At 34.4% G+C, this 17,246-nt stretch overlaps 1 protein-coding gene and 2 long non-coding RNA genes across 6 annotated transcripts; all 3 read left to right on the top strand.

The window, feature by feature from the left end:
• The first annotated feature begins 1,329 nt into the window (after positions 1 to 1,329).
• LOC147397947 (uncharacterized) lies at positions 1,330 to 8,076 on the top strand. The gene is made up of 3 exons (XR_015179848.1): positions 1,330 to 1,506; positions 7,548 to 7,610; positions 7,690 to 8,076. It is a non-coding gene; the product is annotated as an uncharacterized LOC147397947 (long non-coding RNA).
• Positions 8,077 to 8,161: 85 nt separating this feature from the next.
• On the top strand, positions 8,162 to 14,414 carry LOC147397946 (26S proteasome non-ATPase regulatory subunit 2 homolog A-like). Of its 2 annotated transcripts, XM_086448944.1 has the most exons (8): positions 8,162 to 8,288; positions 8,583 to 8,617; positions 8,704 to 8,902; positions 9,215 to 9,274; positions 13,805 to 13,854; positions 13,930 to 13,970; positions 14,057 to 14,178; positions 14,347 to 14,414. In XM_086448944.1, the coding sequence occupies exons 2-7, from the start codon at positions 8,607 to 8,609 to the stop codon at positions 14,107 to 14,109; spliced, it is 414 nt and encodes a 137-aa protein (XP_086305070.1). In that variant the 5' UTR covers positions 8,162 to 8,288; positions 8,583 to 8,606; the 3' UTR covers positions 14,110 to 14,178; positions 14,347 to 14,414. The 2 variants fall into 2 exon arrangements, with proteins under 2 accessions (XP_086305070.1, XP_086305071.1); XM_086448945.1 differs by lacking the exon at positions 13,930 to 13,970 and having other exon boundaries at positions 14,347 to 14,363.
• A 171-nt stretch (positions 14,415 to 14,585) lies between these two features.
• On the top strand, positions 14,586 to 16,230 carry LOC147397945 (uncharacterized). Of its 3 annotated transcripts, none has more exons than XR_015180140.1 (4): positions 14,586 to 14,989; positions 15,414 to 15,561; positions 15,908 to 16,085; positions 16,180 to 16,230. It is a non-coding gene; the product is annotated as an uncharacterized LOC147397945 (long non-coding RNA). The 3 variants fall into 3 exon arrangements; XR_015180141.1 differs by having other exon boundaries at positions 14,589 to 14,989; positions 15,450 to 15,561; XR_015180142.1 differs by lacking the exon at positions 15,414 to 15,561 and having other exon boundaries at positions 14,599 to 14,989.
• The last annotated feature ends 1,016 nt before the right edge of the window (positions 16,231 to 17,246 follow it).

Raw genomic sequence — 17,246 nt, 5'->3', positions numbered from 1 at the left:
TACACATGAAACAACGACATTGTTTTATTAAACTGCTAGTAATACCATACGAATAACGGTGTGTTTATAAAAATGTCGTTAATTAATTCAATTAATTTTTTATGTATAAAAACGATATAACATCGGTTAACTCGGCAGATCAACTGACTCAACTCCTCATCTCGACTGAATCATCTCAAGAAATGAACCACATTGGGTCAAAAATTCAATCAATTTAATCGACTATATATGATATATTTAGGAAATGTATCTTAAAAATACTTATATGTTAAATATATTTATTTATTTCATCTGAGTAAAATTGCAAGTTTTTTATCCTTTTGAATTAGTTGGACATTTGATTCGATTCAAGCTCTCAAGTTTTAAAATTGTATAAAATTTCATGATGATTAAATACACTTGAAAACCTGACTCGGTTTAGATGTTCATAGAGTTAGGGGTGTCAATGGATAGTTAAAAATTTGAATTCAAATTCGAAATTTTTTGATATCGAATTCAAATTCGGATATTAACATTTTGAATCTGATATATCAGATTTGAAGTAATATATAATATATATTATTTTATTTTATTAATTTTTTTATATAAATACTATAATATATATTATATTATATTATTTATTTATTATATAAATAATATAATATATAATAATTATTTTTAATAATGAAAAATTAATTGGATAAGGAAAAGTTATGTTTTTTTTATTTATATACAAATAATTTGAATTCGAATAGGATATTATCTAATATCCGATAGGATAATCAGATTTGAATTTGGATAGAGTTTTAGAATATCCGATAGGATAATCGGATTTGAATTTGGATAGAGTTTTAGAATATCCGTCAAATTCGAATCTGAATTCGGATTCGGATATTACTGCATTTGATCCAATAAGCATCCGTTCATACATAGAGTTGAATCTCAACTCATTTAAATGGAGTGAAACAAGAGAGTTTCTATCACCACACCAACTTTTGCTAACGTCACCCAATTCATATGGAAATCAGCAAATAAAGTAATCGTTTATTAGGGGCGATTTTGTTGCAAACCGCTGCCAAAAACGATGAAATCAGTGGCGTTTTTTGCGAAATCGCCGAGGAATCACCATTTTTTTTGGCGCTAAGGTTCGATTTTATTTCCTCTCTCTTTCTCTTACACTGTATATCTCCCTCTGTTTCATTCCATCTTCCTCTCGCACACTATCTCTCTGTCTATATCGCACTCTCTCTATTTCACTCTCTCACCCTAACTCCCAATCTCTCCTTCTCACACCCTCTTCATCTTTGTTATTGTTTTCATCGTTACAAAAGACGTAATAGCTCAACTCCTTTCTGTTTTTTTACCAAGATTCTGTAGATTTGAAGTTTGTGAAGGTTTTGTTTTTTACCCTAACTCCCAATCTCTCCTTCTCACACCTTCTTCGTCTTGGTTACTGTTTTCATCGCTACAAAAGACGTAGTAGCTCAACTCCTTGCTGTTTTTTTACCAAGACTCTGAAGATTTGAGGTTTGTGAAGGTTTTATTTTTTAAATCTCATTTATTTTGATAAATCTCATTTACTTCGTCTTGAATGTTCTTTTTTTGATGAATGTTGGAGTTTTTGTTCTTTTTCTTTATAGAACTACGGATTTTTTTTCTTAATAGAACTATGTCCATAAGTATGTTATAGTATTTATGATTTCAATCATCCAAAATATTTTAACAAATGAGTAGATAAAAATAAATATTAAATTCATCAAATCTTGTAGAAATATAGTGACCAATTTGCATGTTTAAAATTTTTTTTTTTTAAATGCATGTTTAGTTTATTTGGGAGATAATAAAACCCTTAGTACAGGGACACCATTAATGGAGATGAAAGATTTGATGATGTATTCAAGGAAGAAATATTATAGAAATGGAAGTACATAGGGACTATTGGACTCCAATCATGAAGGTCACATTCTTTTAATGGAATTGCATGTCTTGGACACCATTAATGGAGTATTTCGGGGATATTACAATAAAAATAAAAATAAATTTATCGTGGTCCATTCGTTTTAAAAATTAGTCTAATATCACAGATTTCTAGCATATCTTTTGTACATCATTATAACTTCAAATAACTATCTCTAACAACTATAATGATCATTTTAAATATTTTCGATGTATTGTTAACACCACATTCAATTGATCATAAAATAAGGAGATTTTGATTATTTATGTCAATCAGTAGATAGAATCGTCCTTTTACTCAATAAGTTGAAAATGTGTGTATTTTGATCATATAAAATGTGATCAATTTTGAAAATGTATAGTTTGAGAGAGTTTCTCGAATTTAGGAGAGAAATGCAAGATCGATAAAAGACTAATTTAGTTTTCGAGGTACCATTTAGGCACTCTAAAACAATAAATAGATTATGAATAGGAAAATGATGGACTGCCTGCATTGGACACTACGTTGAAGTGGCAATGTATAGAGAATCATTGATTTTTAAATTAGTATCTCGAGGAAATAAATCTATGCTTATCAATATACTTACAATGTAGGCAGTGTATCACGACTCTGATGAATATTCCATTTGATATCATGTTTTAAATGCAATAGAATTCAAGGTGACATTTGATTCACCTTACTTTGCATCTTTGATCAATAGAATGTGGGGTAGCAACAATTAAGGATTATGTAAGCACCTAATCAGATTGTAAACTTATTTCTCTCTATTTTTTTTGGATAGATTGTAATCTTATTTCTCTTAATTCTAGATCTATGCGATAAATCTAGAATATATATTAACTTCATATTTTATTACACTTCTGTGCCGTATTGATTGCTTATAGAGCATAGCCAATGACTTGTCAGACGGCCTGTCCAATGGCATGTCAGATGGCCTGTCGAATGGCCTGTCGAATGGCCTGTCGGATGGACTACCAAATGGCCTGTCAGATGACTTGCCTAATGGCATGTCGGATGGCCTATTGGATGGCTTGCCAATATTACCTATTTTTGAAAATTTTGAAAATAATTAAGACAAAATTGGAATGTAAAACTTCATTCTCTTCTCTTCCCTTCTCGTCTCTCCACTTTTGGAGAAAACCAAATTTTACAATTTTTCCTTCCCTTCCCCTCATTTTTCTTCTCTTCTTTCCCCACTTAACAATGCAAACAGGAGAGAAGAAGAGAAAGTTGCATATTTTCTCTTCTCTTCTTTTTTCTCAATTCAAACAGACTGTTAATCGCAATCTTCTATAAGAGACTAATAAAAAATAACTGACTTACCATTTTCTTTAACTTCTTGTCAATTTTTTTTCTAAAAACCTTTCGATCATGTTGAGTAATACACTTTACTTATGGTTAGAGGATAAGAACAAAATATATATAATTTTTTATAATAAATAAACAGAAAGAACATACCGTACATATATGGATGGAGTCACATCACACATGAAACTTAATACATTCGATTTTACCCCCATTTTTTTTGAATTTCTTGTTTCTGTGTTTCAGTGTCAATTTCTTTTACGGACTTGAATACATGTACACACACACACACACACACACACACACACACACACACACACACATATATATATATATATATATGTGAATGCATAAATTTCATTGTTGATAAAACAACTCATTCAATGATATTATCCAACAGCTTCACCATTACCCAATGGATAAGAGCTGGATTCGAAAGTCGAGGTATGTTGATATTTTATATCATGATTGATTTGATATCACCATATCATAATGTTGATGTATTGTTCGCATGAACTTGTTGAATGTGTTAGGATTAGTCAAGAATATATCGAAGGGGTAAAAAGATTCATTCAGTTTGCTTTTGAACGTGGAGCCACTGTTGACGAGAAGTTGAAGTGTCCATGTTCTAAATGCAATAACGTGTACTACCAGAACAAACAAAATGCATATGACCATATGATCTGTTACGGGTTCGACAAGAATTACACTAGATGGTTATTCCACGGTGAAGTTATTGAGTCGTCATCATCTAGAGGTCAGAATTCAGATTCATATGATCGGTCAAACAATGCTATGAGAAATGAAAGTGGGGATGGAATGGGAAATCTATTGGATGATATTTTCAGAATGCCAAATGTAGAGTGTAATGTAACTAGTAATCGTACAGAAATACCAAATAGCGAGGTAAACGTAGAAATTGAGAAATTTTACAAGTTGATAAACGATATGGAGAAAGAGTTGTATCCTGGTTGTACAAAATTCAACAAATTATCATTCATAGTTAAACTATTTCACATCAAGTGCCTTAGTGGATGGAGCAACAAGTCATTTACAATGTTGCTTGACTTGTTGAGGGAGGTACTCCCGGATGGGTCAACGTTGCCAGAAAATTTCAGTCAGACAAAAAAGATTATCTCAGATTTAGGTCTTGACTATAATAAGATACATGCGTGTCCCAATGATTGCATGATATATTGGAGAGAGACTAGCGAGAAACAAGTTTGTGACACATGTGGTGCTTCTAGATGGAAAATGGGCGAAGATCAATCGAGAGGGAAAAGGAAAAAAAGTCCAGCTAAGATACTACGTTATTTTCCATTAAAACCAAGGCTACAAAGGCTTTTTATGTCATCAAAGACAGCTTCTGACATGAGGTGGCATGACGAGTGTCGAACCAAGGACGGTCTTTTAAGGCATCCAGCAGACTCAATAGCATGGAACCATTTTGATAATTGCAATCCGTCATTCGCTTTAGATGTTCGTAATGTTAGACTTGGGTTGGCTAGCGACGGTTTCAATCCGTTTAGAACTATGAGCATTAGTCACAGCACATGGCCTGTGATATTGATTCCATATAACTTGCCCCCATGGATGTGTATGAAACAGTCCAACATGATTTTGTCCATGTTAATCCCTGGTCCTACTGGTCCTGGAAACAACATAGATGTATATATGAGGCCTTTAGTGGAAGAATTGAAAGAATTATGGGAAAGTGGATTAATGACATATGACGCATCAAGAAATGAGACATTTCAGATGCGTGCAGCTTTGCTATGGACGATTAGTGACTTTCCTGGGTATGCGATGCTATCAGGTTGGAGTACAAAAGGAAAACTTGCATGTCCGATTTGCAATAAAGACACATGTAGTCGTTACTTGCGAAAAGGAAAAAAACATTGTTACATGGGACATCGTAAATTTTTACCACTGCAACACAGGTTTCGAAGAGATAAAAAATCATTCGATGGTACGATAGAAAATAGGTCCCGACCAGACTATGTGGCTGGACAGGACATTGTAAACCTGTTGGATGGAATTGTATTCAAGTATGGAAAACACACTGCGAGAAAACGACAGAGACAAGCAAGAGAGGACATCATGCCATTTAATTGGAAGAAGTTGAGCATATTATTCAAATTACCATACTGGAGTACTAATTTATTGAGACACAATCTGGACGTGATGCATATCGAGAAGAATGTGTGTGATAATGTAATTGGTACGTTGTTAAATATAGAAGGTAAGTCGAAAGACAACTTAAAGGCTCGTCTAGACTTGGTAGAAATGGGCGTAAGGAACACACTTCACCCACAAATAGTGTCTTCAACAAATAAGGTATATCTTCCAACTGCATGTTTTGCAATGGACAAACATGAAAAAGAGTTGTTTTGTAAGGTACTGAAGAATATTAAGGTCCCAGATGGTTATTCTTCCAATATCGCCAGATGTGTTAATGTAAAAGAGCGTAAAATAACTGGTTTGAAGAGTCATGACTCACATGTCTTAATGCAACAATTATTGCCATTGGCGGTCAGACGATCACTATCCAAGAATGTCATTGCAGTAATCATTGAATTGAGTAGTTTCTTTTGTGAATTATGTTCCAAGATATGTCATGTTCAAGAACTACATCGATTGGAAGAACGTATTATATTGACACTGTGTAGTTTAGAACGAATCTTCCCGCCTGCATTTTTTGATATTATGGTGCATCTGCCAATCCACTTGGCCGAAGAAGCAAGATTGGGTGGACCTGTTCAATATCGATGGATGTATCCCATTGAAAGGTGCACATTATTTACGAGTTTAATACATATTCTCGCCATCCTACCAATGAATTAAGTCACATATTTTTTATTTTTTGATATAGGTATTTGTACAGACTTAAGTCTTATGTACGTAACAGAGCTCAACCCGAAGGGTCAATAGCTGAAGGGTACTTGGCTGAGGAATGTCTGACATTTTGTTCGAGATATCTACATAATGTTGAGACAAGGTTGAATCGACCACTTAGGAATTACGACTATTCCACGATTGGAAGTATAGTGCCATTTCATTTAAGTGAATTGGAAAGGGAACAAGCACATCGCTACATATTGTTCAACAATGACAAAGTTACCAATTACATAGAGTAAGTTGATATTTTTGTGGCACAATTAACATTATATACAAATGTAACATATTCTACAATCTAACATGTGTAATACTTAATGGTTAAACAGACAACATATGCGATCGATTATGATGCAATTGCCACACACTCGTGCTCATGACTTGCAGAAGTTACAGAATAAACAATTTACTAGTTGGTTCAGGAATCATGTAAGTGGGATGATTCAAAGTGCAATTACAACTCTATTATATTGTTTTTAATAATATTGATCCTCTTTGGTTACTAATAGGTGCAATTGTTGAGGAAATCGAAAAATATCATATCAGATGATATTATGAGCCTAAGCTTAGGTCCACAAAATATGGCGAAAAGGTACAAGGGGTATGTTCTGAATGGGTTTAGGTTTCGTGTTTCAGATAAGGAGAAAGGTTGTAAATGTCAAAATAGTGGGATTGCAGTTACTGCATCCACTACAAGTTATACAAGTAGTAGAGATCAAAGACCCGTAACAGGAAATGTAACATACTACGGACGTTTAACAGACATTATTGAGTTGACGTATTCTCCAAGTCTTAAGTTTGTACTGTTTAAGTGCGATTGGGTTGATGTTACTGCTATGGGTAGAGGAATAAGGGTTGATGAGCATGGGTTCACACTTGTGAATTTCAATCGGCTATTATTACAATCGAGAGATGAACCATATGTCTTAGCTGCACAAGCACAACAAGTATTCTATGTAGAAGATCCTATAGAATCAGATTGGCATGTTGTTGTGAAGGCTAAACCTAGAGACTTGTATGACATGAGTGTGGTGAATATTGATGAAGAAGAGGATATATGGGAACTTCAGCCATTTGGTGTTTGTCAAGATAGAAATGTCATAGAACAAGGTGATGATGGTGATGTCATTTGGGTTAGAGATGATGTACCAGGAATTACTCTCGATGCACCTTCTCAATTGTTATTTGAACAACCCCCCCGTACAATCAATTCTGTTGATGGTTCAGATAATACTGACATTGAAGATTAAAAATCATACTCATGATTTGTTGTTTGTAAGGGCTCCACAATCAATCGAAACTTAGAATGTTAATTGGTATGCTTATTTGGTTAGAAATGACTACTAATTATTTAATTTATTTTTCATATAATTTATTGTGTGGTAACTCTTTTGTTTATTGCATGTCTTAGATGGATCCTTTAGAGGATGAGTTTGATAATCTCTCACAGATGGTTATGAACCTATCACGATGTGTAAGTAAAAAATTTATATTTATTTAGTTTTTAGATATATAAACATAATATATTTGATAATCTGATATGTTTATTGTAGTTTGGCGGCACGTTCCCTACTCCACCGGGCTGTACATTCCCAACTCCACTGGACTCATCGACACAGCCGCCAGATGATTGATGTGATGCATTTTTTTGTCAGAAAAACTTCTGAATGAGTTAGTTTTATTAGTTTTATTAAGTGAATCTTGTGTTTTGTATAATGGTCTGTGATACTTGCTTTTTGAGATAAAACTTATGATTTTGTTAGTTTGCTTACTTATGAAAAACTTATGATAATGGTCTGTAAATATTGAAAATTGGGATTGTGTCCATTGCTAGCCTAAATAGATGAAATGGACTGAAAGATTCAGCAAATCAGTAGGTATGACATTCTCATCCTTTATGTGTGCAAGTTGTTTGCATGAAATGGATTACTACATAGACTTTTTTACCTACGTAAATTTTATGATTTCTTTTATAACTATTTATTTTGTTAGCTAAACCCTTTTTAACTCCACCAATGTAAAATTATATGTTTTACATTGCCGGTCCCAAGCCCGGATAAAGGAGGAGGGAAAAGGGTGGTCCCAAGCCCGGATGACTATTGGAGCTGGAATTTCGGTTGTCAACTATTGATAGTACAAGGTTTTTGGAGAGGTAACTATAAATTTGAAGTATCCAAGTATGATATTTTAGAACATCTATAATGGTAGGACAATTTAATGGTATTACTTGCTTAGTCATTCTTTCTCTTACTACTTCAACTCTGTTTGTTCATTTACATTTGCTGTCATAACTTCAATTTCACTTAGAAAAAAATGTTGAATTTCTGTTGTTAACTATTGATAGTGCAAGGCTTCTAGAGAGGTAACTATAAGCTTCCTTTAATATTGGATGAGATTTATTCTTTCATTCTGTGTTGACTGATCTATTGTATTGCTAAATACGTAGATTGTGCTTATACTGGAATTGGGAATGTACTCAAGGTATTCCCTCTCTATGCCAGCCTTAGTAGTACTTTCGAGATAGCCACTAGTGACATTGTTTAGCTAACTGTATTTATTTTGTATAGGTTCAAGATCTTTTGGGGCATTGTGCACAACAAGGGTGAGACCCATCAGGGACCTGCTGTGCTTGGATTTGCTATGGTAGCAATGGCAGAAGCATTCGGTAGTGAGATGGCAATTCGATCATTAGAGCATCTATTACAATATGGAGAGCAGAATATTCGTCGGGCAGCTCTTGGACTCCTCTGCATATCAAACCCAAAGGTAATTGTTGGTCTTGTGGATGTAATGTGTTTGTTAATAATCTCACAACTCATTCTAGTGGGGAAAAAATGGTCTTACCCAAGTCCCATTATGTTGTTGTTAGATGACTGGGACTGGTCATACATTTTTCTTCAAAGAATTTACTTGAAACAAAGTTTTGAACATCTTTTTTGTTTACTTTATCCATGTCATGGATCATCAGGAAAAAAAAAAATCCAAGTCCAACTTCATGATCCAATCGTAAGTAGCTTTTAACATTTCTTTTTTAGAAGCTTTTCTAGCATGCTGATCTGTGAACGGGTGTTTGCTCAGGTCAATGTTATGGACACATTAAGCAGATTGAGCCATGACGCAGATTCAGAAGTAGCAATGGTATGTTTTATTACGGTTTATATGAAGCTCATTTCTTCACCATGATATTATCTAATAGCAGTAGTATTCTCTTCTGCTTACATTTACTGTAGTTCATACTATTTGTGGTGAATTGCAGTTCATATATATATATATAGATATTATGTGCTAGTGCTACTAAAGCTTTACCACTTCTTAATATCATCCTTCACTTTTAGGTTTGTGGTTAGGGTGGGGGAGAGGGGGTAAAATTCAGAGTAATGGATTTGTGATTATATGGGAGCATTTTTTGGAATCTCTACTAGAAAAGATATGGAGGAGATTGAGTATGTTTTTGTGTAGAAGAAGGCCCGGTGTTTGGGATCTGTGAAGAGGATTAGTGAGGTTGGGAGCAGTGTTCTAAAATCCATAGTGGACTAGCCACATGAACCTGGGAACCAGATCCTTAACTAGTCTAGGTAGACTTCATCTACCCACCCTACACCCAAAATAACTATAACTTTGGTTATATTTAGTTTTGAAATACATTTATGTATTTCCAAATTTTAAGTTAAAATGATCAACCTATAGAATCAGATTCATTGAAATACAAGGTGAGAAGCATCTATGGTTCTGTGTGAAACAATATCAATTTCAATGTTACTCCAGCATGACTCTAATTTCAATACTTGTTACTCTAGCATAATGTCTTATTTTCTAAAACAAAAATAGAGAATTTCTAAGCACATCAACTTTTCTTACAACACCCAAAGTATCAAATTTAATTGGGTGGTTAGGTTGGGTGCAACCATCCTTCTATTTTTTTTTTCTTTTTTTGGTGATTTTGACATAGCCCTGTATAAATATTTGAGAATTGACAAAGATATAATATCTCATGTGTCTATTGCGATGCCTCTTATTCTCTTAACACCTTGCAATTGCATGGTCTTTTAAATAATTTAGTGAAATAGCCTGTTTCACAGTATTAGATGTTGAGGTGACAAACCTCTATATAAAATATGTGGCATCAAAATCATAGAAATCTGTGTTTGGATGTTAAGCAAGCAAAATTTCTAAGGTTTACAGAACCACAATGCAATCATATTCCAATAAGTATGTGTCTTGTGGATTTGGTGTATGATGTCCTTCTACTTGAAATATCTATGATAACAAAAGTTTTTGTCAAAACTTGCTCTGGCACATGGTATTTATATCTGATGGGTTTGCCATGCCACAAAGGTATTCTACAGGAAAATTTCATTTTGGGATTCTCATTCTTATGGTAATATATACTTTTGCCTCTAGTCATGCAATACTGACAGCAGCTCCTGGTAAAGCAATTGTAGTTGCCACTACCTCTCATTCTAGTCCCTAAAAGGATAGTCGATATTGAGTACTGACATGTGGAATGAGACTCTTATATTTATTCTCATATGATTAGTCTATTCTTCAAAAGATCTATTGGGCTATGGAATGACTAATTTGCTAGGCAAGCAAGGTGGGGTTAGTAGTTGACATGAAGGTGGTACATGACGACAATTCTGTTATTCAATTTCTGCATATACTTGTGAGATCATGTGCATCCAATTTAGAACAGAACCTTAATATTGCTCTTACAACCTATTAGACTCTGATCCTCTTAAAACCAATTAAGAGTTTCTTTTTTTACTACAACAAACCTAGAAACAACACAAACATTTGTAAACACAATCGCTTAATAAAAACAGTGTAAAAGCATAGATTTCCAATTCTTGGTACACCATATGTGGTCTTTGGGCATTAAACCTCGATACTGAAATTCCCACAAGTTTTATAAGTGTAAAACCAGCTGTATGATTAAAAATCTGATAGGGAACTTTTCTCACTAAGTTTCATTCTGTAGACTGATGAAGCAGAGCTTAAGGTATTAAGTTTTGGGGAAATGCTTGAAAAGATGAGATTGGTAAGAGTAAAGAAACCTTGTTTCTCTAAAGTTGGTTACTTGATATAAATATTTTTTTCTTTGGTGTCTGATTGTTTGATTCCCGACTCAGTGCTACCCTTTGCTTCTTAATCACTTGCATATTTCTTGGAATGCTTGGTATCCTAGACCTACTAGAATATAGAGGCTTCATTGCTGAAGTATTTATTTTTTATCATCCAACTTGTTTTATAGGTGTTCCTTTTTCAACCTCTGCTAGTGCATCCACCGATGGTGCAGCAAAACTCAGTTTTACTAGTTCCAAGCCAACTGTAGCATAGGAACCATCTTCCCTTGCTTTAGCTACAATGCGGGTTTGTATCCTTTCCTCATATTTTTAGATCAAATCAATCTCAGTTGTTCTAGTTTATAGATTGGCGATTTCCACTTAGTTTATAGATTGAGATCAAAATGCTCAAATCAATGATGAACTAGTAAACATTAGATATCATGGCATTGTTATATAAGGTACATAACATGTTAATTAGATTAGCCCATTGTAAACAATCGTATCTGATATGGATACACCACCAATTTTGAGGTTGCCATGTAACATATGCTAGGTAAGCCCACATGAAAGGATTTTAAATTTAACTTGTGGGTTTGTCATAAGATGGCTGGGTGCTGGTTTTCCTTTCCATGGCCTTAAAATTCACCAACTTATTGTTCCTTAATGTGTTCCCACCCAAATAACCTTAGCTTATAATAGGAGCACTTTGTTTTTGAATGCTTATACCTTAGTGTTCCCTAGAACCAGATCTAGATGATTCCTCTCTTTTAAGGGTCTTTGCTTCTTTATGAGTGATATTTTTCATAAAAAATATTGACATGGATTTACTATTTTCTGTTTATAACTTATGTTACTATACACATAGGTCTCATAAATGAACACATGTGAAGTAACAACATTTGTTGTTGAACAAGCTTTCTTCCATGCCTTCTTGATTGATATGTAGGTTACAGTGCTGTAAGATAAGGCATTTTTAAGACTGGACAATGATAATGCATTGCTAAGCACCTCCGCTCTTTGTGCATCTAACTCTGCCATCTGACCAGCCCTTAAGAAAACCCTTGTTTTGCCAATCTGCAAACCATTTGGTGATCCTTTCAATAAGTAAAAGCATTTGCATTCACAAAATGTATGGCAATTTATGAGGCACAAACTACATAGATTCAACTTATAGAAGAAAGAGTTTCTTTAGCTAGACAACCAAATGCTTCAGTGCATCTGAATTTTACAAAGGAAGTCAATTCAAGCAAACACCCATGAAAAAAAATGTGGAATTTTTATGTTACATAAATCAGCAAAACAGACCTACTGCACAGTTTCCATTTAGTGGCAGAGAGGTCGCCAGGGCAGTGGATATTGCAACTCCAGTGGACAAAAGTATCAGCACATATATAGCACCATAATTATATCCAATCTCAAACCAATATAAAGCTAATACATGGAAAGAAATGAAGGGATAAAAATCATAGGACTTACCTACAAATTTTTTTAGTATACCCATCATGAAGAATAGAAAACTCCATAATACATCGTGAAGATGAACTGAATAGGAATGAAAGAGTAAAATCTATTATTGGTTTGGTGGGAGACTAAAGCAATGATTCCACTGTCTTGTGCAATGCTAGCTTATGATGCCTTATTGACTTCTTTAACTATTATTTAAATTATTTCTAGTAAAGCACTTGAATGGTTTTATGCAAGTGGGTACCCACCTCTGTTTTTATTGTTTTATTGTTTTATGCATTTTTTTGATTTTTCTGAAATTTTTCACAAATGGGTATCTCTGATCATCTTGTTTCCTGCATTATTTTTGTTTGTTGAAGTTTTGCCCATATGGATACTTCTGTTTTAATATTTTTAGTAGGGGAGATATGATTTAGTTCAGTTTATTAAGCTGGTTAAGAAAGCAGGCCTTTATGTTCATCTCAGGATTGGTCCCTATGTTTGTGCTGAATGGAACTTAATTGTTACATCAAATTTCATTCATTTGTAATTAGTATATTTTGTCATAAAATTGTTGTACTATATAATAGTTTAATATATGATAAAGTGATGGTCTGTTTTGTATGTATTTTTGTTTATTTTTGAAACCATAAGTCTCTTATAAGATTTGCTCAATTGAATCATAGGTTTAACCAAGCTACAAAGTCTATAATTCAAACTGTCTGAAATGTGCCCAACTGAAATTTGGAGTGGCAGCTTTGCAAAAATTCTATTTGGACAGAGTGGTAGTCATGTCCTTATTTACATTCTTTTCATTTTCCTCAGCCTTCTTTTGCAGCGTTTGTGCTACACACATATTGCACCATTTTAGTGTAGTGTGGGAGTATCATGTTGTTTCTTTTATTCATTATATGAACTACATATTGTATAAATTGTGCAATCCTTCTCATGGATTTAGTGGACTTGTTTTGGTCCAATGTGTCATAATATTGTCGAGTTTGCTACATTGCATCATGTTTAAGAGTCTAAATTTGCACTTCTACTCAATGCGGACCATTGAAGCTGATTTTAAAAAAGTTGTTGGTATAAGGTAACACTCAAACGACTTGCACACTCCATTCCTTGAACCATGGTTTACGAATCAACTCTTGAATTGCAGTTGGCATCTGTGGCTGTTCGTTGTGTTCTTCCTACTTTTGAACATACAAGGTACCAATCTTATGTGCTTTTGCACCTCATTGAAGATGTCAATTTTCTAAAGCTTCTTTTGGGTTGTCAATGCAGGATGGCACTCGTATTTCTGGTTGTCATTTTTACCATTAATTGTAAGTGCATCAAACTCTACACTTGGACTGTTGTGTTTGATACTTAATGACATCGGCTTACCAATGTAATTGGAGTTGTATTGTAGCTTCTACTTCTTGTGGGTACCAAACTGGTACACATCATTACCGAGTTGGCTGAAGAGGTAGCAGTGAGGAAGGCCGATGATCCTGAAGGAATGCCAGTGAGGCTATCCGATGATCATTTCAGGTTTGGTCAGCCTTACTTTGTTCTTTACTTGATTCACTTCATATTGTTTCAGAATTCATTTGAGATGGCATTCTTCTTCTGGGTCTGGGTTAGTGAAGTTGGACACAATATATTTCAAACCTCAAACCCATATAAGACAAACATACTAATTTGTATCGATGTTTTCAGTGTACCTACAGATTCAAATCTTGCATTATGGAACAATTGGGTTATATAATTCCGAGACTTATTATCGGGTAACGATCTAAACAAGTTTCATTCAAGTATGCCAAGCAATAATCTAAAATACCGTCCTTATGCTAACGTATATTTGTTTCTTGCGCAGAGTGATTGTTCAAGTCCTCTGCAGTTACAGCACTTTACCTTTATATGCTATTGTCACCTAGGTGAGTTTAAGACTTGTCGACTTGCTTGGAAACAATTTCGAGACGCTCAACTACAATGTTTTTTATTTTGTTGAATGAAGATGGGTAGCATGTTCAAGGAAAGCTTTTTCCAAGAGAAGAGAATCAAATCAGCCATTGAAGATTGGGGTGCTAGAAGCCAGGAAAAGCAATCAGGCATTTTTTCTTGGCTAAAGAAAAAAAAGGGAAAGAAAGGCATTGGTTCTTCACAAAGAGGTGATTACTCGCAGGCTCAAGATGTATGCAGAATTGCTAATACTAGCTGGCTGAGCAATTGTAACTGCAGTCGGTGTTACTATTGTAGAAGAATTGCTTTTCAGTTCGTGGTTGCCTAAACAAATAATTGTAGATCTTGGGCATCACCGGGCAGTTATCATTTCAGGACTTGCATTTTCCATACTTCAGGGGTATGTTCTTCCACCCTTCACTGTGAATTACACATGTTGCCTTCTGCTACTTGCGCCCAAATATCTTTTCATTTGTGTCCCTCTTATTAATTACGATTTTCTCTCAAGTTTCTACCATATTTGAGAAATTCATTTCATAGACACTAACAATAACAACCTTTAAGAATCGGAAAAAAAATAATAAAATACCGATCTTTATGTTGTCTTGATTTTATTAGATCATACAAATATGATAAATGAGAAAGAAGTTTGGACCTTAGCAAAAACAAGAACTGGCATGTAGATTGCCTTGTTCTGCAATCAATGTAATATGTTTTTTTTCCCTAGAGCCTGGTGGGACTAAATACTTGATTCCATAATGGTCTTAACTCCCATGTATAAATATGATAGATCAAATTATTTAAACTGTTTGATGCATTAATAGGGTATGATTTATTTATACCTACTGATGATGTTGCAGAAACAAACGCAAATACACGTGTGGAGATGAGTTTCTTTTTACATCTAAGGCCATGGAAGAAGTTCGATTATCCACTGGTCTTGAGTGTAAGATAGCTTGCAATTCATCCAAGGTATCAAGCGGCTATACTTTTTTTTGGTCTTATTGTGGGTATCCCCACCCTTTAGGTGAGACTAATCCCCCAGTCACACACACCGACCCTCCTAGGAAAGTCCTATGTGCAACTGGTTGAGTCGAGGGTAGAGGGTGGCCCCGAGGAATTCATTGCTTCATGGGTTTTCAAACACTTGACCTACCCTTCCCAAGGAGCTTATCAAGGCTCGGCTACCACTAGACCAACCCCTTGGGGTTATCAAGCTACCATACTCATTAGTTTTGATATATATGAATTTTAATGTCATTGAGGAGTAACATGTCAGTTCTTTCAAGTTTGTTATTTTGGAATTTGTGTGTGACAGGTCTCCTATGTTTTGGACACTGAAGACTTCTTTCACATGAGAAGGAAATGGAATAGGTCACTTGAGGGAAGATATTCATGCCATGACCAGGCTAAGTCTTTAAATGGTTATGCTTCAAGATTACAACGGTTCCACAGATTGCTCTCGGGCTCCTAATACCCCATTTATAACACTGAAGGTAAAGATGATAAGTATGTCTTTGTTACCGGAACTGATTGCTTCTTTACTGATTATAATTCAAATGTTCTATCATTTTTGCATGCATGTGAAAGTTATATAGACAGAAAATACCGCAAGAGTCACACTTCAGAAAACTAGAACTTATACCTATTTATAAAAATCCTTATACCTGTCTGCTCTTACATTGTTCCATTTTTGTACTCTTATAAAAATCCTTTTTACTTGCATAGCTCCATTGCATTAGAACTTATGTTGCAAGAAATTATTATGTTGCCACAGGTTCTTGCAAAAGGTGTTGACAAGGATATGGTTGTACTGATGGCTACTAGAGCTTCAAGATTGGAGAATCAAGATGTTATTGGTATTGGGTTTAATTTATTGAACATCATCAAGCAATGGTCTTTGTTGATTTTTTATTTATTTTTCATTTTTTAACAAATTGTTAATGCTGAAAGATCCTTGTCCAGCATTCTTGTGAACTCATTTGTTTATGTTTGAACCCAACTTCTATCGTATTTTACTTTTATCTTTCTACGCATTCCAATTTGTTTCAGGCCTTTTTATCCTTTGAGTTACATAATTAGTGTCTTTCATAGTTGAATAATCAATTAGATGTCGTACAAGACAATAAATTTTCAAGTTCAGCAAACCAATTTAAGCTGGATTTTATCTTTTTAATTGTAATTTTATTATAGGGATATAGGGATTTTTTTTTTCTGTATTGTAATTTTATTACCGGCGGTTTCTAAAGCGCCACTAATGCAATATTTTACCAGCGGTTCTTAGTAATGCCGTTAAAGTTATGTATTGCGGCGGTTAATCAACCGCCTCTAATGCATGATTTACCAGCGATTTCAAGAAAATGCCGTTAAAATTATATATTACCGGCAGTTTATTAAGCGCCTCTAATATCTTATTTAACGGCGATTATCGAAATGCCGTTAATATAGTATATTACCGGCAGATTTTAAAGTGCCGCTAATACAGTATTTCAGTGGCGGTTCCTCAAAAGCGCCGTTAATAATATGTATTTCCGGCTGTTTATAACCGCCAGTAATAGAAAATACACGTGTACTTTATGAGCTGTATCGGTATTTTAGAATGGCCGGTAATTGATCATAAAACCGCCGGAAAAAATATATTATTTCTGGCGGTTCGA

The sequence above is a fragment of the Akebia trifoliata genome, chromosome 7, assembly GCF_017979445.1.
Source record: "Akebia trifoliata isolate Shusen 1 chromosome 7, ASM1797944v1, whole genome shotgun sequence".
NCBI lineage: Eukaryota > Viridiplantae > Streptophyta > Magnoliopsida > Ranunculales > Lardizabalaceae > Akebia > Akebia trifoliata.
The sequence above is the reverse complement of the archived record's forward strand: the minus strand, read 5'-3'. Positions and strand labels throughout refer to the sequence as shown.